Source organism: Hirundo rustica, chromosome 6 (assembly GCF_015227805.2).
Source record: "Hirundo rustica isolate bHirRus1 chromosome 6, bHirRus1.pri.v3, whole genome shotgun sequence".
Lineage (NCBI taxonomy): Eukaryota > Metazoa > Chordata > Aves > Passeriformes > Hirundinidae > Hirundo > Hirundo rustica.
Genome location: NC_053455.1, coordinates 39,243,366 through 39,265,505, shown reverse-complemented (window position 1 = coordinate 39,265,505; position 22,140 = coordinate 39,243,366). Strand labels below are relative to the sequence as shown.

General features: G+C 47.9%; 1 protein-coding gene across 3 annotated transcripts in view; it reads right to left on the bottom strand.

The window, feature by feature from the left end:
- CREB3L1 (cAMP responsive element binding protein 3 like 1) overlaps nucleotides 1-22,140 on the bottom strand; it is a 45,276-nt gene continuing 23,136 nt past the window's right edge. The window contains exons 2-12 of one of the 3 annotated variants that reach the window (XM_040067356.2): nucleotides 20,952-21,180; nucleotides 16,069-16,229; nucleotides 14,446-14,524; nucleotides 13,387-13,547; nucleotides 12,630-12,779; nucleotides 11,794-11,852; nucleotides 9,919-9,987; nucleotides 7,541-7,640; nucleotides 3,352-3,472; nucleotides 2,671-2,914; nucleotides 1-2,286 (exon numbers count right to left, since the gene is read on the bottom strand). In XM_040067356.2, coding sequence (XP_039923290.1) covers nucleotides 2,250-2,286; nucleotides 2,671-2,914; nucleotides 3,352-3,472; nucleotides 7,541-7,640; nucleotides 9,919-9,987; nucleotides 11,794-11,852; nucleotides 12,630-12,779; nucleotides 13,387-13,547; nucleotides 14,446-14,524; nucleotides 16,069-16,229; nucleotides 20,952-21,180 — 1,410 coding nt within the window. In that variant the 3' untranslated portion in view covers nucleotides 1-2,249. The remainder of the gene's footprint in view (nucleotides 2,287-2,670; nucleotides 2,915-3,351; nucleotides 3,473-7,540; nucleotides 7,641-9,918; nucleotides 9,988-11,793; nucleotides 11,853-12,629; nucleotides 12,780-13,386; nucleotides 13,548-14,445; nucleotides 14,525-16,068; nucleotides 16,230-20,951; nucleotides 21,181-22,140) is intronic. The other 2 variants (XM_040067358.2, XM_040067357.2) reach the window with 2 other exon arrangements.

Sequence of the window (22,140 nt, the reverse complement as noted above, 5' to 3'; positions counted from 1 at the left end):
GGGCTGATGCTGCATCTTTTTATTTTATTTTTATTTTGCTTCATAAAGCAAATGCAGAGCAAGTGATAGAAGGAGGAGAAAGGGTTGCTTGAAAACAAAACAAAACAAAAACCACAAAAAAAAACTAAGAGGGAAGAAGCAGCTGCTGGAGTATAAGTGGAAAGTGAGCTGCCACAAGAAAGAAGTTCATAGATGCCAAGCCCGCACTAATTCTTAATAAAATACAATACTGAAAATAGGATCTGAGAGTCTCCAAAATACAATATCTTAAGGGATCGGCAATAATACAAAATAAGTTTCATTATGTACAAACGAGTTCTGCTCTTGATCTCTGTACAACGGAGGGAGTGGGAGGCACGGGGACATGCTCAGTGGAAGTGCTGGGGTGGAGGAGGGTGTGCTTGGACCCGGCAGTGGTTCTTTGTGCTGGGGTGGAGGTGGAGGATGGGGAATGCAGTGGTATCTGGTGACCAGCAGGTTCCGTGGGGAGAGCAGAGATGGAAGCTTTCCTCTTCATCACCCCACAGGCCACGCATGCACGATTGCAGCCAGCCGTGTCCAAATTTTCCTAAATGACTTGGAGGGGCAAGATCAATTTTCCATAGGGAGAAAAGAAGGATGTGAGGGCCCTTCCCTCACCTTTCTCAGTGCTTGAGCAAGAGCCATCCCATCCTTCTTCTACAGGGAGCCTTCTCCACCCCAGGCTGGGGAGAGAGGAGAGACTGGGGCAGTGCAGAGTGAGTCCAGGATGCTTGATGAGAAACAAGCAGAAGAGGAGCCTGCTGTGAGACCTGGCAGAGTGCACAGGGACTTCTGTGTTACACATGGGCAGCCTGCCACATCCCAGATCTCCGACACTCGTGTCCCACATTGTCCTTCCATCAGATGGCAGCTGAGGGAATGGAGTGAGGAGACACTTCTGCCTTTTTGCAGGACTTTTGCTGGAGAGGAAGAAAGGTCAGAAATGGGTGTCTGGGTGCTAAAGAGGATGGCTTGAGATGATGTCACTTCAACACCAAACTTGGCAAGTCTGGCCTGAGAGGTGGTGCGGCAAGAGTTTGCCATCTTTGCTGTCATCATTTAGAAAAAAGAGGTCTAAAACTGTCTTTGGTGACCCTGGCCAATTCCAACCTACCACCTGTTTCCTGACAGATGTACCTGTCTCCAGAAATGCCAGTATGTCCTCAGTGGCTTTCACAATGCTATTGTGCACACAGAGGATGTGAGGGGAATGATGGCTAATCTGACAGGCCTCCAATGGGTTGTGGAGCTCTCCTTGGTGGTTCCTAGGAAGACCCACTAGGCATGAAGCAGAATCAGGGATGGAGAGCTGGGATGGGGGTTGGGTTATGGGAATATGTTTTTCTCACTCACTCTCAAAGGGGAAGGCCTGCAGAATGTAAAGTGAGAAGACCACTGACCTGGTTAGCACTGCACTGTAGGGCCCAAGCTGGGAACAGAAAGAAAAATACCACCCCTGCCAAAACAGGGGTGCTAAGGGTGGGGAGAAGCAGGTGGTGAGGGAAAGTTGTTCTCTCTTTCAGAGCTCTGGTTACCAGAAGCTGCTGGCTAATTTTTATGGTGATTTATCTGTCTGGGATCTCTCTCCCCCACTCCGTTTGTGTGCAGATCTTTGCAGATAGTTGGTGTTGAAGTTACGTAGGCATGTCCATCAAGAGAAAACTAGAGCAAGGAAGAACTAGGTTTTCTCTCAATGGAGGCAGAAATATACTAACATATGGAGGGCAAGGAATGAGCTCAAACTCTCCAGAGCCATCTCTCCAGCACCAGTACCACCCACTCCTAAAACACTCAGGCCGGACAGTAAATCCAGCACTTTCTCTCTCCTTCAGGTGCACCTGATGTAGCCAAGGGGTACACATGTGGGGACAGCCCCCTTGGTCTGGAGGCTTTGGGGAGTGAGCTGAGTAGTTTGTGGGCTCCCCCTGACCTCCCTCCTCTCCAAGGTGAGCCCACATCCATAGGGTAGTGCTCACTTAAGCAGGAGGTAAGGCCAGAGAAGAGGGAGTCCAGGGCTTCTCCAGACACTTATTGCTGGTTCTGGCAGTCCTGTGACTCCCCTCAGAGAGATCAGCACTAATGGAGATGATGGGGAAGGGGAGGAGCTGAACCCAAGGCCAGTTTAGGAGTGTCTAAATGCAGTGTCCTCTCCTGCCAAGTCCCCTCAGCTGCTTGGTGAGGAGGGAATCCTGCAATCAGATCGATGAGGCCTTGAGGTCCAGCAGCTGCTACAAGAATTCAGTTGTCTCACTGGAGCTTGTCTCCCTGAGGAAAAGAAAAGACAAGGCATCAGTCAAGGTTCACTGTAGCCTCCTATGCAAATTCACCTCTCTGTGTGCCCAGCTAGTTTGCTCTGACCAGGATGAACTCCTTCCCCAGGGCACTAAATGGAACACAAACCTGGGACCACGTGATTGATCAGCTCTCCACATCTTTATGCAAGTGGGACACTGCTTTATGGACAAACTTTTGCTCTAGGAAATAAACTTGTTCTTATGCTCTCTGCCAGCACTAGCCTGCTCCAGGCACTGCCGGTCCCAGGCAGCTCAGCTGTCCTTAGCTTGCAGCAGAGGGGAGGGACATGCCTGCTGCTTTACCCCCAGACACCATGCTGTGTTTTGGGCTCAGAAGGTGGCCCCACCTGCTTACCTCTCACGGAATTGCTCTTTGAGGTGGCTGAGAGTTGGGTCAGTTCGGTTCTGGTCAGGACCCCCCTGGGTTTCGCTCAAATATTTGGCTGTTTCATGTGTCCTGGCCAGATGAGGACTTCCCTCCTCAGACTGCCTTTTTTTGGCCTCCCACCCCTCAGGATGGTCCATGGTTAGAAAGGAGCTATAGCTCTCTTCTAAGGAGCCAGCACCCTCATCATAGAAAAGGAGGCTCCGTGACTGTACTGGAAAAAAGGAGAGCATTGGTTAACAATGAGGACAAGGTCTCTTGCAATGCGTGTGGGTCATGATGGTGGTTTCAGCACACGCTCACCCAGCCTTGCCCATGTGTAACAGTGCAGGATACCCTCCTCCCCACAGCTTCATGAAGCAAATGCCCCACTGGACACACAGCCTCTTCAGAAGACAACAGTCTTCCCTGGGACTTTTCCCTTATGTTCTTTCCTTTGACATGTTTGGGGACAATGGTTAGCACAGGATGACAACAACAAGGAGCTGTTATGGAGTTTGTACCGCTGACAGATTAGGAGTCTTCCCTTGCCACAGCCCCAGCATGCTGGGTAGGCACAGAGGTGAGGATGCTATGCCTGACTAAGGAGTGTCGAAAGAAGAGCTGGAAATGGTTTGACGAGTTGAAATGGAGGAACCAAGTTAGACTCACTCTTACTAGTTGTGTAAATGTCAGGTGCTGGTGTTGCTTTCACTGTCTGTGATGCTGAAGAGAATTCAGGGAGACAGGGCATCAGGGATCCCAGGATCAGAACGAAGCAGAGTGCCAGCACCTAGAAAGGAGATCAGCACAGAGTCAGTGCCACTAGCCATGAAGAAACACTCCCCCCACAGCACAACATGAGGCTGTGTAAGAAGATCTGGTCAGATTGACAACTGGATACCTGTGGTCCCCCAAACAGGGAAGGGACTTGCCGTGCTAATCGCTGTTGCAAATTCAAGAAGGGAAGTCAGAAACTTCCTCTTGTTGCTTTATTTGGAGTATTTCTGGTTCAATTGTGAGAACTTGCCTGTCCTATTGAGGAGAGATAGTGGAGGGCATAGCTGAGAAACAAGCTGGAAAAAAGGGAGACTCAACAGAAGGGACAAACTCTGCCTTGACCAAAGGGAACCTAACCATTGCCTTAGCAGGAGCTGTTGTGGGCTGTAAAGAAAACAAGCCCACTGGGAGAAATCTGTGAGGTACTACACACAGAGCAAAGTGAAGCTACTATTCATTCAAGGACAGAAGTGACAGCAGAACTGCAGTTGCCTAATACCTGATAGAAAAGATGCAGAATTCTAAGAAAGGGTTAAATTTATGCTTGACATGTAGATATGCAGGCCCACATGTCAGTGCATTCTGCTATCAGGCAGACAAGTCAGAGCTACTGGGCAGTGATAACAGGAGAAAGGTATGTGAAATCTCCCCTGAAATTCCCCTCAGGTAGGTCTGGAGATATCTGGAAATTCTGCCATGACAGTAAAGCCTCAGAGTGAAATGCTGGTGCTGATTGTAAGGGACTCTTATCGAGCTTAGGGAACTGCCAGTACAGAGGAAGAAGGCACACATGGAAAATGGTACAGAGCCAAATTACTGAATACTCATGTACCATGCATGGGCTGCAACTACCTGCTGCCAGCTCAGTGCTCAAACTGAGCAACCAAAGAGGTGATGCCTCTATTGGTGATTTCTACTACCTGTGTATAAACTAGCAAATTTGTCCTGGGTGGATGCCTGTGGGGACAGCCAGCAATTGCTTCACTGCTTTTCAGAAGTCACCTATTTCAGAATACCTGTGCCTAAGTAATGCATCAAGGTAATTTTGACCACCAGTGGATTCCAGGAGATGTGGAAGATGAAATTGTAACATGGGGATACTATGTTAAGAGAGATTTTAATTGTCCAGAATCTTCATGGCTGGTTTTAAAGTAAGGACATTAAATGAAGGCAGCATAGATGCTATCGAAGCATGTCATATAAGTCACATGAAGAATTTAGAATCCTTATTTGACAAAAACAGAGGAAAAAATAAATTCTGAATGGATGTTGCTTGGAATTATCGCAGCCAAACACACAACTTGGAGAAAAGGGAGCCAGCCCTGTAAAATCTGTTCTTTCTTTCTAAAATAAAACAGGCTTTTTGGGCTGAGAAAGAACAGTATGCTTAACATCTTGCTTTAACATGGCTTTCAGCTGGGGTTTTGCAAAACAGCACTGTTTTACTCTTTTTTTGTTTCAGGTTAACTCTGATGCTCTGATTCCCTTCTAGTTCAAACTCTACAACACTTCATAATGGTAACTCTTGGCTTGATTCTGAGGAACATTTATGTCACAGCTTTTGACCATCTCATTATTTGACCTCTTAAAATTGTGGGAAATTAAGCTAGAGAAAACTACTGCAAAACCATTTGGAAAAAGGTGGAGGCAAAATTAATAATAAAAAAGACATACTAAGAGTGTATTTATCAAAGGGTTTACTGTCAAACTGTGAGGAAGTAGCAGATGGAGTAGCAGAGAGATCTGTTACAGATCTGGCAAGATTCATCCTTTTTGAGCTTGACTTAAACGATGGACTGTATCAAACTGCAGATGGGAGAGACTACAAGCAGACTGGCTTTTGGTCAGTATTCAAATTTGGAATGATCTTGACCATGGGAAGAAGTGGTCCAGGAGAACAGTGGGAAGATCTGTACAGACAAATGTGGAGACCTGCTGAGAGCTCTGAGGTGGCAGGAGTGATTAACAGGGGAAATACGTCAGTGGCTACGTGTTTCAGCTGTTCTACAGAAGAGGCTCTGGGAGTTAAACAGGTTAAGATGGGTCCAGGTCAGTGCCACTCTGCAAAGGGCCAATCTCAGCCCAAGCATTACGGACAGGCTTTCTGGCTGGATTTGTACTTCAGGTGGAACACTATGCCCAGCTTTGGGCCCTGTACTTCCAAGAAGATGCAGGGCCATTGAAGAAAGGCTGGAAGATAGCTCTGGGAACAAGGAGTGATTCAGTAGCTCAGCTTTCGAGGGAAGACTGAAGAAATCATGGTGATTTAGCAGACCTGACTAAAGGGAGTTGCTCAAAACCAAGAGTTTCCAAATATGTAAAATGCAGCTGCACAAAGGGAGAATAAACAGATCTTGTTTACAGTGAGAAGAAGTTCTAATAGGCTGAAGCTGCTGCAAGGAAGATTGAGATGAGATAGCAAGAAAGCTTTATCTGAGAAAGAGAACATAGCACTGGAATGGTTTGCCTGAAGAGGCTGAGGACTGCTCACCACTGGAAGCCTTCAAGAAGTGGCAGTACAAATATCCAGCAGCAATGACACTGGGCTAAAGAAGGGTAGCCTGCTCTACTCCCATGCTTCAAGACACAAAGATTCTTCATCTCTGTCATGATAAGGAATGCTGTATTTAAAAATGGAAAATGAGAACTCAGAGGCTTATGAAAGGAACTGGTCAAAGATAGGAAAGCAAATTACAAATTCTTGAAATGCTTCAAAGCTAGGAAGTCTGAGAGAGCGGGTGTGTGGGCTGGGATGCCTGCAACAAAGGGAGCAGCAAGGAGACATAAGACATTGTTGGGAAGCTAAATTAGTTATTATATCAGCCTGTAGCACAGGGGATGTCTGGAAGGCACCTCTTCTAGACTTGTTTATGCCAGGTAGTATCGTTGAAGAACTGCTGGAGCCAGGGGTGCTCTGATGAGCTGCTGCATTAAGGAGCAATGAGTCACTGAGCTCACTGGGTCACACCCAAAAATGTGGAAAGAACTTGGGAATGAAGACAGAGAGCAGGGGAAAAAAAAGACAGTCGTTAAAATCTGGTCAGATTGGGGGCAGCAAAGAGTAGCAAAAGGTTGAGCCGATTTTGAAAGGAGGAAGTGCTTGAAATTACAGAGGAGGGGCACTGGAACCGAGGAAACTCATTGAACCAGGACCTAAAAGCAATCCCTCAGGACACTGAGGGTGCCGAGAAAGTGGGGCAAGTACCTCACCATCTGTTTGCATTTTGTGACTGCTAACAGTACAGAAGTGATCACCAGATATAGATAACTAATTCTGACAAATTTGTCACAGGCAGCTACTATGACACTCCTGAAAAGACATCAAAGGGGTGAAGATTAGATTTTTACTATGGGTCAGAAACTTCCCCCAGAAAAAAAAAAAAAAAAAAAAAAAAAAAAAAAAAAAAAAAAAAAAAAAAAAAAAAAAAGAGAGAGAGAGAGAGATGAAGAAAAAGCAATTTACTCTATTTATGGCTACACACTGTCATGCCCTGAAACTCCTCAATGAAGCCAATATTTATTAACCATGATCCTCCTCTATGAGGCAAATAGGGATTACCAAAACAACAGACAACCCCGAATTATTATGGTTAGTCAAAAGGACAAAGAGAATTCCAGCTGGATTTAACAAAGCCTGTGTGCAGGCATAGCAAGAACAGATGCCATTTCTTGCTGATAAACACAAGGTAATGCCCACTGGGATGAATACTTGGAGTGTTCATCTGCCTTGCAGAGTTAAACATTAAGCATTACCAGCTCAGCAAAAGAAAACTCTGCCCATTATGATGGAAGTTCATTGAAGATTTTTGCTGAATGGCTAATAGCTAATGAAAAGCAAACAAAGTGCTTTTTTTGCCCAAAGAAGAAGGCTGTGAAAATGCAGGAATTATTCTAATGTTGTTGCATAAACAACTGATGTATGTGTGACACAGGGCTCAGCTCTGGTGACTATAACACAAAAGGAGAGAGCAGATGTAGCTGACAACAGAGCTGGGCAGCAGGGAAGAGGGCAGAGACAGGCAATCAACAAAGCTGTCCGGAGAAGCATGGCCAATAAGGAAGATGGAAATGAAGCTTATACCATTAGACAGGTCCCAGTCTGCGTGGAAGCCATTTTATAAGGTCTGGAGACTTTCCCAGCTACCAGAGCCTGAAGCTTCTGTAACTGCTGGAGCAGAGTCCTGTGATAGAAACAATGCATATCAAAACTTAATAAGGAGGTAGAAGCCAGTAAGTGAGCCAAGAATACCACTACCCTCTTCATATTGTACCTTGATTTTCCCTTCTTGTGAAAACAAGTATCTCCCCTTTCCTGTATATTACTTGAGCTCTCTGACCAAATAGGCTTGGGAAACAAGAAACAAAAAAGGGTCTTATCAGTGGGTCCACCACCACCTTCACTGCACCTACCCACTATTAGGAATGGCCCATTCATTTAGGACTCCTGAGTGCCTGAAAACCCAGCCAATCAATCCTCAGAGCAGTGGAGAGCCAGCGTACCATGAAAATCAAGCTCTGGCATGGAAGCTGAACTTTGCAGACTGGTCAAACCTTTAGCACAGGCTTGCCTGTTCCCACTTCACTCAGAGACATACTCTGAAGTTCAACCTGTGCCCCAAACTGTGGTGGAGAGAGAAATAAGAAACAGTTGTGATTCCCTTAAGCTTCTTCAGTCTTGGCAAATTCTGCAGAGGGATGTAGGCAAAGCCAAATCTTGAGTTCAGCAATTAATTAATTCTCTGACTGCCCTGGCTGAAACATGTGCTAAGGTCTCTCTGCCCCATTTAACTGTTCATGGGCATTTGCACACATAACACAAATCAGTGGTAGGTGTTAACAAGAGCTGCTGAACCCTTCACTGAGCTGGTGAAGGAACTTGGGATGAGGGAGACTACAGAGCGCACAGTTCCCAAGAGTTGCATATTATTAAAATGGAGACTATTGCTGACTTTTCCTCTGGGAGCACTGACTGTTCTACACAAGTATATTTGAGCTTTCATAAAATGCCAGGTCCTGGAACTAGGCGACTGCAGGAGAATCCTAGCTTTATCCCTTTCCAAATCCCATCTTTCTCCCTGTACATGTGGAGAGAAGCACAGAGTGTCCCACTGGCAGTACTCAAAAACCAAACCCAATTAAAAATAATACAATGTGTATTATGGGGGGGGAGGGGGGGGAATCATCTCTTAGCTTTTAGGCCAGTCCCCTGATTTTTCAGGGTGGGGCTCACTTTTTCAGCAGCAGGGCTGCCCACATTCCCAGCAGGCTGGGGGGCAAGATGTGCCCCATGCATGAGAGCCGCTGGGCAGCTGTATCTCTGCAGACAGGAGATCTCTGACTCTCACACACCTCAGCCAGACCATGCCGGGCAACCCCCAGTCCCAGCACCAGTGTCAGGCCTGGAAGCCAAGGTCACTGCACTCGTGTCATGGATGGGAGGAAGGTGTGCAGTGGAACCTCTAGGAGTACTCCATGAGCTGTCATGGCAGCAGAGGAGTGGGTGAGGAACTAGCTCAATTCCTCAAGCTGATATAAATAGAGCTATAGAGACAAGCATCTCCTTCAGTTTACCCTGCCTTTGCTCACACTGTTGTGCCCAGCAAGAGGGAGCAGAGCTGGGCTCTCCTTTAGCTCCAGCTGTCCATCCCCACTGCAGGGCAGAAGTCCTCATTATTTGCTTCCAAGGAAGCAAATTTCCCTGGTGATTGGTTGGCCAGCTCTGCATATTAGAAGCACAAGTGCTCACCAGAGTTTTGAGTGAGGAAACCCAGAGGCTTGGGTGAGAGAACTTTGGGGCTGTGGGAGCAAGCTTGCTCCTTTCAGGTGGTCAGTAGTGGCAGATGAGACACAGATTCTTTGGGCTTGCTTTGCCCAAAAGAGGCTGAGAAAGGGCCAGAACACCACATGCACAAGGAATTGCCCTGGATTTGGTGGGAGTTGGGATATCTACTTTTATTAGTAGAATGGGCTTTCCCTGTATTCACCAAGTCTGTTCAGTCTGTTCTCAAGAGAAACCTGAACAGCCACAATATGCCGAGGGCTTTGCATTTCTCTGAAGAACCCAAAAGCAGAAACAGTGGGTCTGAGAGGCTGGTGTGAGGGGCCCCCCTTAATGCCTCTGGCCTGGAGAGAGACAGAGCCCTGGAGGGGAATGGAGAAGGCAGCATGAGCCCAAAGGATTGCACAGAGAAGGACAAAAAGATATGGGAAACATGCCTTCCCTCCCTCCGCTCGCTGCAGAGTGTCCTGGCGTCCCAACACAAACATTCCAGGCTTGCTAACCAAACCCAGCTGCCTCATTGCTGTCACGGGCTGAAAAGCAGCACCTCGCCAAGCAGCACCCATCCAGGAGCTGCGGGAGCCTGCTTTTCTCTTCTTGTCCCCCCACTCCAGAGCTCCTGACTTCCCTTCCTACCCACCCTGCCCTACCCACAGAGGGTCAAGTCTAGCTCCTCTTACCTGTTTGCATTTTCTAAGGTCTCCACTTTTTTCCAGAGTTCATTGTTTTCTGTTGTGTATGTCTCTACCCTATAGGAATAAAACCCATAGCCAGTTAGTCACAAAGGTCAGAGAGATTGAGACAATGCAGTCCTTGCTTTTCATGGGGTACAGAGGCTCAAGTGGCTTCATCCGTCACCTGCAGATATGGCCATGAAATCAAATGTTACTTGGCCCAGCTGATTGCAGCCAGCCCCAATGGAGCAGGGATGACACTGCAGGTGGACAGTTACATGGGACAGTTCCCAGTTCAGGGTCTTCTGAACAGGAGCAGCTGGTTACAGGCAGGTCAAGTCAGAGCAGACTCAAAGTTATGCAGACATTTCCATCACTTCCAAACCCCTCTAAGAAGCATGAAAAAGGAGGAGGGGGACAAAGTCAAGCCCCTCCTTGAGAACCTGCCCTGGGCTCTGCGCCCTGGCTGTGTAATCTAGGCCGTTCTGTGCAAACGCTGGGCGAGCTCCGACTGCCGGCACTTGAGGGCAGCAGAGAACCTGCAGGCTCCTTCCCACGGCTTCCGACGGGAAAGCGGTTGGGCTGCAGCTGGGGCATGGGAAGGGGAATGCCTCCAGGTTGGGAGAAAGGTAAGCCAGAGACACAGCCTGATCCTGCCGGAGGTTTGCAGCACAGCCTTAGAACCAGGCGTTCCCTGCAAAAACTTTCAGCAAAAGTGTCAAACTGAACGGGGAAGGGCCCAAGTACAGGTTTTGACAAACCAGTTTTTAGTAAGCCAAGCTGACCAAAGACATGTTCTATTAAAAAAAAAAAAAAAAAAAAAATCACTGAATGCTGCTTTTGGTTCACATTTAAACCTGGCATTGTTTGAAAGCCATCTGTCAAAGTAATGCTCTAGCGTAACAAACTGCTGAGTACATACAGGCACCACAGCCACATCTGGGGAGGAGGCCCTAGCACCAAACGCCCTGGACCTGCCCCTGGAGCCAGGTCAGCCAGCTCCCCAGCCCTGGCTTGAAGGTCCCCATAAGGGACACTAGCTGGAGGTGATGTGCTCAGATACCTGCACAAACCCAGGCACACTGAGGTGCCTTGAATCGCCTGCTTTAATTGAGCCTTTCTGTGCAACTAGAGAAGACAAATAGCATCAGAGAGAAGAGTTAGTTAAAGTTGGATTTGGGGGGTTGTTTTTTTTCCATTTGCTGATCTCAGATGGTGTTAGTAACTGGAAAGGAGATGGTAATTATACAGAAACATGAATTTGTGCTTGGATTCCAGCATTCTTTGCCTGGGAATGCACATTGGGGGTTGCTAGTGCAGGAGTTATTTTCTACCCAGTCAGTGTCATGTGACATCACCTTAGGCTTATGCCTGTCATGCATAGTAGAAAAACAAAGTTGGAAGGAGAAAAACAAAGCTAATGCAGAGTGTGGAAGTGGGGGAGAGTGGGGAATAACTGTAATGCAAGGTTTTTCTTGCTGTCAAGTGTTTGTGTGTCCAACTTCATGGGAAGAGAGGGGGGAAAAGCCATGATCAGTGCCCTCAGACAGCTTGCCACTTAGGGGACAGACAAAGTAGAAGCAAATTCTAGTGGGGAAACCCAAAATCCCACCTTGCTGGCAGCCAAAATGACCTGTGTTTTGCAGGGGACCAGCCAAATGAAGCAGCTGGAAACACAAAATTTCTTGACCAATCTTTATCCCACAAGAGAATTTCTAGGAGGGAGGAGAGTAGGGGCAGGATTCCAAACCAAACTCCTGGGCAGCCATCCTTACAAGGATTTGTAATTTTTGAGCAATTCAGAGACAAAACACTAGAAAGGGGGACTGTGCATGGACAGGATTCCTTTTTTCAAAGTAAAGCTGAGAAGAAGAAACTTACTTTTTCTCTAGACATTCCACATACTCTTTCTTCTTCCTGCGGCTCTCCTGAGCAGAGATCTGTGAGGGGGGCAGAGGGGAGTCAGTATCAAAAGCCTCTGGACATTTCTTTGTGGCTCATGCATCTTGTCTGTTTCCTGCATGCACAGCATCCTAAAGGCAAATGGGGAGTTGCCTTCCAGTCTGCCATTCCTGCTGATCTCTAGGGCAAAACTAGGGGGGATGGATGCTGTAGGTATGCAGCCTTCCTTGGCTTGTAGCCTGCAACCATTCATTGCATTATACCCCTTGCTGCTGAGAGCTCCTTTAGGGCTTCATTCCACTCCTCTGACTCACACGGGTATGTGCTGTGGCCATTGGGCTGATTCTGCCCCAGGCCACTTCTGAGTCACTGGGTGATGAGTTCAGTCTCTCCTGTGTTTCTCCCACGGATGCTTTCTAATCCCAGTCTAAAGTCTCACAGCCTCTGCCTGGCTAGTGAACACTCTGCATCACCCGTCCTGCACCATGCAATGGTTTTGGTTTCCCTGTCCTTGCAACAAGGCCTGACCAGACCAGTTTGTCTGACCTGTGGACCCTATTCCACACCACACACTCCCAGGAGCTGTGCTGGAAGCCACACTTCCCAGGTATGGCTGTATGCAGAGCACACAAGCAGAGATGCCCCTTGGCAGCATTTTTGTGGGTTGGGAGGCTCGTGCTAGTGTACCAAAGGCACAATCCCACCTTTTCTGAGCTGCAGTGCAGCTGAGGAGGTGAGGGTAACTATAGTACTGGTCAGCTGAGGCGGCTCTGGAATCATGGGAACAGTATGATTACATTTTTTTTTGCAGTCACCTTGTTCTTGATTTTCCTTCTGACCCTCTTCAGTGCTTTCTCCTCTGCTTTGGTGAGGGGCAACTTGGTAGGAATGGGGTAACCCTCTGCAATCAAGGTGCGCTTCTCCTCTTCAGTCAAGAGCAGTGGACCAGAGGTTCCTTGTAACTTCTGAAACACACAGAGAGCATCCATCATGGTCAGCAAGTTCTACCCCAGTGATCCTCCTTAAGGTCTTGCAGAGCAGCCAGGGGCTGTACACATCAGAATAGAATACACTGCTGCCCACCGACACCAAAGAGGTACAGGGCAGTGCTCTTTTCTACTCTCAACCTGATCCTGGGGGCAGAGTTCAGCAACTCCTTTTTTACTTGGGAGGGCATCTGTTCCTTCACAGTGAGGCTGGCTACACACTTGCACTGCAGGACCCTGCCAACAAACTTCTGGGCAACAGTTAAAATTGTTTGGTTATGGAAATTCTCAGGAATTCCTCTCATTAGCCTTCTCAGAAAGTCCTCTTAGTGCATAGGCCACTTCCCAAAGTATGGATGAAAGACAGCACCTGCTGCAACAAGGTAGCTGCTGGTAGATATACGGGATTCATTGTGCCTCTTCTCACTCCTGTGAGCATTTCTTGTCCCCACATCGCATTGCCTTGACAGAGCATTTCAGCTTAGAGACCGTACCAAGGGCAGGAACCTCCACATAAGCCTTGGAAATCTTACAAACCCCTGTGAGCAGCAAGAAGCCCTGTGTCCCAGCCCTGTTGCCTCCTTACATGTGGTGCTGTGAGGAGAGGTGAGGAGGAGATGGCAGTAGAAGAGCGAGCAGCAGGCCGGGCTGGGCTGGAGGGCGGCAGGGACCGAGGGCTCTGAGATCCGTCACTGTCACTGCCATGGCTGCTGGGTGGAGTTGGAGGCATCTGCACCAGGTCATCTACTGAGGAATAAGAAGATCAAGACAGTGGCTCTCCTGTCAGCCTGTCGGTACAGGCATAGGGCCCTGCCATAACACAGGGCTGAAAGAAGGGGATGAGTTTCACAAAATTGGGTGACTCTGAGAAAAAGGCTTGACTGAACACTGCCCAAGACAGAGGTTAGACTGACCTCAAATGTGCTAAACTAGGAACTGCAGAGGAGCTGGCAGGGCTTTGCCAAGGAAAGGTATTTACAACAATAAGGTACCCTGGTGTCAACCAAAATTAAGTAAAAAGCCCATGATGTTTTGCTCCATAGCCTGTTCACAAGTACAGGAAGCTCTGTGAGAGAAAAGCTCTTCCAAAAGCACTGCAGGGCTCACGCACTTGCCGGCACACTTGATCCAACTCACTCCAGTCACTCAGTTGTTTTCCAAGCACTTGAGAACTGTCCCCACTTTGTACTGGAGAGCCCTAGGGGCCTTAATGGAGGTGGGAATATGCCTAAGGAATGTCTCTCTGTGGCAGTGGGAGTTCCCATAGTGCTTTCATTTGTGCATCGGCAGATTTTCAGATGCTTGGGTTTCTTTCAAATTAAACTGGATCCTGAATTTCCTGACTTTCAGATGGTTATTTTTGGATAGCTCTACAGTCTCTCTGAGGATTTTAAAGGCACTCTTGCATATTTCCAGCTCTGAAGTAGCCTGTTTTGCCTGGGAGTCCCTGTCCAAACAATTTTGTGTGTGGCTCCTGATGCAGACACGGATCTGAGTTAGAACAGTGCAGCGCTCCTTCTCTATTGTTCTCTGCCCCAGTGCTACCTTAATGCACAGCTCTGCCTTTAGGTGTTGTCTTTCCACTCTGTATAATAACAATCTATAGCTGAGTAATACAGTTGACCAGGAAATTCTATCTTCTTACCTGTAGGTACATTTAGAAACTGGTTCACTTCTTTGGGTTCAGCTTTGATCACAGGTGCTGGAGTCATTTCTATAGGAATCTGTGGAAGAGAAGCAGAAAGAGCTCTTGGCCACCGCCACCTCCCCTGCCCAGAAGGCTCCCACCAGTTCTATCCATAGCCACTGCTCCCCTGCCGCCTGTCCTGCCCCGTCTCACAGCTCTGCCCCAAAGGAGCCTCTCACCACGGAGGAAACCAAGAGTTCAAACGTAAGCCCCTGAAGTCTCAGTTGCTGGGCACACAGAGTGCAAACACGTTTATAGAGGAAGTGGCACTGGCAGATGGATGTGCTGCCAAGCAATGCACTGGGCTGAGTACCTCCAAAGGGAGATGACTTTTATTCTTGGCAATTCTTCTTTTGATAGATCCAGACAGTGTAATTTAAACCAACCCCTGCGTTACCATGGGAAGTCCTTCTTTGATCTGCCTTCATTATAAATGGGAGTATAGAGGTTGTACAGAAACAGAACCCCACTGTCCCATTCATGTGATTTTCACCAGGAGCACTGGGCAACTGTTTCCAGTCAGAGGGGGCTGAGATCTGAATAAAGAGATTTACTCCCATCTGTGTTATGCTGCCCCTCAGCCTCCTGGCTTGCCAGCCCCCAGCCCACCATAGGGTGGAGTTTTCACACTAACAGACACATTGCAAACTCCTCCAGACTGTAAACACAGCTGAGAGAACACCATGGTATGGCTGCTGAGCATACACAGCAGAGAATGGAGGGCACAGCAAGTTCAAGCTGTGTAAATAATAGAGGAAGTTTGTGCACAGTTTTGGCTGGAAGAACCCATTTGTTTTGGATGGTTGTTTAAATGGGAAGATAGTCAACATGAGTGAAAAAAGGAAGTGAACCCCAGAGATGCTCTGTTGTTATCTACTGAGCTGCTACAAGATAGGCAAAGTCTGTGTGAGACTGGTCAGACCTTCACATCCAACACAGCTGGACTCAAGGCCAGCTGAACTAAGCCCTCAACTTACACCCACATACCAGTGGCATAAGTGAACATCCTTCAGACAAACAGACTTCTTAAGAACCCAGATATCACCAAAAGAGTTGGCCCCTTGTTACACAGAAATAATAAATCCTGCTGCTTCATAGGAAAAAGCAAGCAGGACCTGGAGTGGGACCAACATTTCCAGTGAGCAGCTACAAAGAGGCCACTCAAGTCCAAAGCCATGAAAAAGACAGTGGCAGAGCAGGGGTCTATGTGCAGGAATAGTGGGGTCACTGGCATCACATTAATTGACACTGTTCTCTGAGAAATGAAAATAAGCCAAGAGTGGCTACAGAAATACTGGCAGATTGGCGGGGACAGATCTCCAGTAGGTGCAATCTTAAAGCTTTTGGCTTTTGTGCCAAGGAAACATGCTTATATTTAACCAAGACTGTAAAGCCTCCTGCACTGCCATTTCAGGAGGAGAATGACAAATAATGCAGGATCTGGGCTTTGTAACACCTCCTCCTGTCAGTTCAGTAGCTAAATCACCTTGCAGGACCCTGCAGTCACATGGCTGGGTCTGCATCACCAGGGATGCTGCTGTGTGAGAGCCCAGGTTCCCGACAGATTTTAGATGGGCTCACCTCCTCAGGGAGTGGCAGTCTCTGCAGAGGGTTGAGGTTCAGCACTGGTATGGAGCTGGCAGGTGGCTGGGACTCAGGCAGGTCTAGAGGCAGGTTCTGTTCCTGTTTCACCATAATGGAGCAGAGCTTGGGCCCCAGTGACCACACTCCATTCTCCAGCTCTGAAACATGCACAACATGAGAGTCAAACTCCAGCAAGAATGGGGCAAGGAAAAAAAAAGCCATGCAGACACCTTCCTCTGACTGAGGAGGCTCCCTTTCCAGGTTTAGCACTGTCACCACACAAGCATGTGCAGGCCCACAACACAGAGTACAAAAGGGAATGAACCCCGGTGTGTGCTCCCCAGTGTGTGGGGAGCAGACAAGACAGATAGAGGAATTGTGTCTCTGCTGTGCTCTGACTGTACAGCCCGAGCTCTAGAGGACAGCTGCAGAGTTTCTTCCCGCAGTAATGTCTAGGTCTCATCCTCTGGAGCTTATTTATATTTAGGGCTCAGTGAGAGGAGGATGCTGGGCTGTTGCTCCTTAGGCAGCGTGGCCAGCATCACAGAGCTGCCAGGTGTGTTACCAAGAATAGCACCATCTCTGTGCTGGAGAGCTGGTGACAGAGCAAGCATGATCACAGGGAAAGGCTGACAGTGCTGCTTTGACCTCCTGATGATGTGCCAAGTACCAGGGGCTTTGCTGCATGACAGAAGAGGAGGAAGGTACATTTCTGTGGAAGGAAGCCCACTGCAGCACCTGCTTGTGAGGCTGCTTCTACAGCTGCTCCCCTCAGTTTCACCTCTGAGACTCTCTTCTCTACCCTGGGCTGCTCAAGGGACTGCTGTACACAGCTGTACCCTGCTGCCATTGCTGGCAGGGACAAGAAGCAGCAGTGAGGGAAAGGGAGTATCTGAAGAGAACTGAATGGAGCCGTGGGGGCATGCTCCCCTTGCCTTCTGCCTGCTCTGTCCCATGCACATCTGTGGTGTGAGCCTGGCTTGCCAATGGAAGTAGAGATCCCAGATAAACTGCAGATCAGATAGGAAAAGGACTGCTAGGCAGGAGGGCTGCTTGGGCTCTGCTCTAAAGTTTGGGTCCTTGCTCTTCAAATACCTCAGCCTGCCAAAAGGCTACTCCTAGCTGGCCTGCAGCCTGCACCCTCCTTCCTACTCCTTATCCCTTCCCTTTCCCTTTTTATCTGACAAGCAAAAATACATTTGGCTTGACATAGGACAGATTATTGCTAAGCATGTCACCAGAGAGAGCTCCAGTTGCCTCCACCAGGCCACAGTCTGACTCACTCTAACCGCTCAGTGCGCTCTACATGCAGCACTCTCAGTCAGGCCCAGGGATGTTGCCTAGGTGCCCAGAGTAGTTCTGCAGTGCAGGCCTCAGTCCAGAAGATGTCCTGGTAAGAGGAGAGAGGGAGAAACGTCTTTCTCTGCTCCAGAAAAGCCGGCATGAAGAAGAGTACAAACAAGCAGCTGTTCATGTGGGAGATGCCATCTGATCTACCTTAAAGGTAGGTTAACACTGCCTTTGCCCTATTCAGCCTCTGTTAACCTCAGGAGAGGCCAGGGCAGAATCCTTCCTCTGGCCTTTGCTTGGACACAGTGGTGTTAAAGACCAGACAAGAATTATATATGATACCACAGTGTTGGCCTTGCCAATGCAATAGGTTGTTTTCGTGTCTTTGGTCTAGCACCTTATTTCTGTCTAGACAGGTCTCTCTAGCAGATGTCCATTCCTTCCAGCTGCCTCTGTGACTGGACATCTTCAAGCACAGATGCATGTCCCGTGGCTGCAGCTCCATGTGCTGCTCTCAGTGCTGCTGGATGGCTTTCTAGAGCTTTCCACAATGCAGCAGGGCTAATGTCATCAGGCAGCATCTCAGACAAGGGTGCACCGTACAGCTGAGACAACGCAGAGCCTACTGCTCAGCCACAGAGTGGATTGTGTTTTCGCTGTCCTGCTAAGGACACCGAACCCACAGCTGGTAGGGAAGTCCTAGTTACCCTGGTATGCAGACAAACCCCTTCTGATGGAAGAAGGCAAGGTGTCACAGAGCCACAAGTGTTTGGGTCCAGAAAGTATCAACTGACTTCTGCCTTTCACAGAAATAAGGGATCTTGAGAGATGTTTCAGTCTATTCCACTGCTCTAGGCAATTCAACTAAACCTGTGTCAGTCCTGATAGATGATTCACTTGAAGCTACCCCTTTGAAAAGTGCTGAAGAGTTCACAGCTTCCCCCATTTCAACTCCTCTATGGTTTTGCTATGCCCACAGTGGGAACATTTTGCCTACTGACTGCTCTGAAGTTCCTTACTGTCATTTGAAGCCATTTCCTCCTCATCCTTTCTGTTGCAAAGATCTGCATTTCTCTTTTTCTCAGATGTGTGGGGTATCCTCTGTCTGTGAGGGCTGCTGCTGAAGCAAGTTACCAGACAAGGGAGAGCAGACCACCAAGGGCTCTCCCCGGCCAGCCTTGACTCAGTGAGAGAGCAGCCCCCAGCGCTGTCAGTGCAGACAGGCCAAGGAGCAGACGCCCAAATAAGTATGTGCCGTCCTTCCACTTCCTGTCTACATCCTGACCCTGCTCTCTTTCCCACCCTCTTAGAGTCATCTGGGGAGTGATTGGATTACAGAATCAGAGACAAATAAGCCGCCAGAGGGTCAATGAGCATCTTGTGTGGACACATCTAGGTTCTGCTGCCTGAGGGGATGTTTCAGAGGGAACACTGTAACACTGCAGATTTCAATGGATGTTGATGGATAAGGCATGCCAAGACTCTCATCTCTGCTCTTGATACTCTGTACCTCTTGGGAAGAAGTACAGCTGAGAGATATCTGTAGCTGCCCAGGGTTGAAAGGCGAGGCAAAGAGCAGTGAGAAAACAGGACCTGCACAGGAAGGCAGGCACTAACCCGAGTCTGGTCCAGTGCCCGCTGTTCTGCACAACCCCGGCTCCCCCTGCTCCTGGCATCAAATCACAGCCTGCAAAACTCAGGGCTGGTACTGAGAAATGAAGCAGCCTGTCCGTATGCACAAGCCATCTGGAAAGCAGACTCCACTGATAAGCGAGGTCACAATGCACCCAGTGGCTTGCCCTAGCTGATCTGCATTAGTGGGAACCATGTGGGAAGGGGCAGGATTTGGAAGAGTTTTGGAGATCTGCAGAAAAGCTGGGAGAAAGCTGATAAAAAGCAAGCCTCGGCCAGCTCCAAGCCTAGACAGAGTAGGGGCATTCCTGAGGAGCTCTGCAGACTGAGCAGAGCTTGCTTAATGTTAAAGAAAAAAACATTTCTGGGTAATTAATTGGAACTGAATGTCTAAAAGGACTGAGACTGGATGGAGCTGTGCCAAAAGGACTGTACAGTGTTGCAAACACTGGACCTGACTCAGGGTTTCACTAGAATATGACTCACATGCAGTTAATAAGCCAAAAAAGCCCTGGAAAGATGACCTGAATTATCTAGCTGCATGACTGGGTGCATGGATACTCCTATACCTGCCACTGTAATTCTAGGCCTTACTCCTTTATAAAACTGATCTGCACTCTCAGAGGGCAAGTGCCAGGCCCATCTCAAACCCTCCTGGGTTATGCAGTGTGCACCCTGTGCTGGCCTCTGCCCACGGATCAGTGTCACACTCCATTCAAGAGAGTCAGGGTCCTGCCTTTGAGACATGACAGCTGAAGGAAGGGCATGTGCAGACACAGTGGAGAGAGGGAGAAATGGTGCTAAGTGTCTCAGAGAGGAGTCCTTGAGATAGCTTCATGCAGGCAGTCTTCACTTCACTGCTTTCGACAAATGCATTCTTTTGACTTCTCTCATTTTCAATCTCCTCTCATTCTCTTATCTCCTCTTATTCATTTTCAGGGGCAGAACAAAGTTGTGTTTATTTGTTCATGCTGATTTGGTTTGGTTTTTTGTTTGTTTGTTTGTTTGTTTGTTTGTTGGCCCCTCCAAAACTATACTGGGGTTAAAACTAAGGAAAAAGAAATGCAAATTGAAAGCTTTTCCAGCACTAAGGCAGAGCTGCTTGGCCTGCCAATAGCCTCTCTCCCAGCATCTCTCTGAGATGCCCCTAAGGAATGTGACAGATGGTTGTGCCTTTTCAAGGACCTAAGAGGTAGCAGAGGCCAGCCTTCTCTCCCTCTGCCTTGGCATTTGAACCAGAAAGCTGGGATCATTCCTAGTCATAAGAGGGAAGCCTCTGTCCCAGGTCTCACTGTTGCTCAGAGGAATAGCTGTCTTCTGTGTATACTGAGCCTGTGCCATTGCTTTTTCAGGCAGCCTGGTGTCCATCAGCTGTTGGGACACCCACACAATCCCACAAATTACAGGACTCTCTGCAAGGACAGCTCTAAAAATACCCAGCCATCATAAATTATCCTGAAATGAATTGTTTTAAAAATAAGTTTTGAAATGACTGTTCCTCTCTGTCTCCTACTAAAAGATCTGCTGGTAAAGAAGCCACTGAGCTTTCCACATGTACCAGCACTGGTTGCAGCCAGAGACTCATGCTTCCTATGTGCAAGCCAAAACCCTGCTGCCTGATGCAAAAACAGAGCTGGATCTAGGGCATCCACACGCAAGTTTGCAGGGTCCTAAAAAGACATTGCCTCTTGCTTGCCAGAAGCTGGCAGCACACTAAGCCACAGCCAATTATCATCCTCGTAAATAACAGTAAGCCCAGCAAAGGAGTAATGTGACTATCAGAGCACAAATGGAAGGGAAAAATGTGGGCTGTATTTGATAAAAGCAAATCAAATTCTTCCCCAGATCACCATGTGCAAGCCTGAGGAATAGCCAGTTTGCCCTTATATATGAAAGCAGCCAGAGCCTCTGCTAACAGATGTGCCCAAAGCTGTGCAGTGTGCACATCTCATGCTCACCATTAGCATTATCTTCAGTCTTGACAGGCACGAGGGGGCTCTGGGGAGCAGAGTCTCCACTGAGGGAATAGCTGTGCTCTGCCTGGATGCCTGGAGTGGGTGGATCCAGGTCCATGTCCAGCAGAGGGTTCTTCTCAGCCAGTACTGGGTCATCAAAGAAACTGCTGAAGAGGTCATTGGAGAAATCCTCCATGTTGTCAGAGAAGTGATCCAGGTTCTCTGAGAAATGCTGAGGAAAGAAGAAGTGAGAAAGGGCATTAGTGTCAACTCCAGGAGGGATCTGAGAGCCTTCCTCTGCACTGAGAGTCAAACCTCAGCATCGGCCCTTTTTGCATGGCAAAAACCAGTTCCTGTTTCTCACCTGCATCAGTCTGACAAAAACACCTTGAATTAAGATAGAAAGGGATGTGGTGCTATACACCACTGCACGTTTATCTATGCCACAAACTCTCATGAAACTTTTCTACATTATCTTATCTCCCCTTTCCTTTGTATCTATCAGTGTCTTCCAAACATCATCTTACTGTGACAACAAAACAAATAGAGTACAAAGAAAGAGATTCCTGTGATGATAAAATGTAAGTGTGGCAGAAAATCATGGTCTTCAGAACCACGACAGACACTTTTTCATGTTCTCTGCCAGCAGCAACAGGCACATTGATGCCCCAGAGAACAACCCAGCTGCTGATTTCTATCAGAGAAAAAAGATCAGTTGGATCAACATAACAGGAAGGCCCCCTGTTGTATTTAATTTCCTCTGGGATTTAACAGCCCCTCTGTGGACCATATGAGGCTGTACTTCAGCCAGATAATGCCTGTGAAATTCAGCTCCTCGATGAAGTTTAAACACTGCAGATGGGCTGTTAACAACAAACAATCATTCCACTAATCATTCCAGTAACAGTCAGTAAATCTGGCCAGTGCTGCTGCAGAGCTGAGCTCCTGATGCTACAGGGAACCTGCTTCCTTTGAGGCATATCCTCCTATTCAGAAGTCAAATCACTAACTTTTCCATTTGCTACAACAAAGCATTAGTTGGGCAGGGAGAAAAATGATGGCTGCCAAACACCAGCTGAAAAATTATCCCATTTGTTGGCAGATTGAGGCTTCTGGCTCAGGGAGAGGAAAGAAAAGACAGATAGATTCAAGTGACTATATTACACAGACAGAACTGTGTAACTTAAATGAA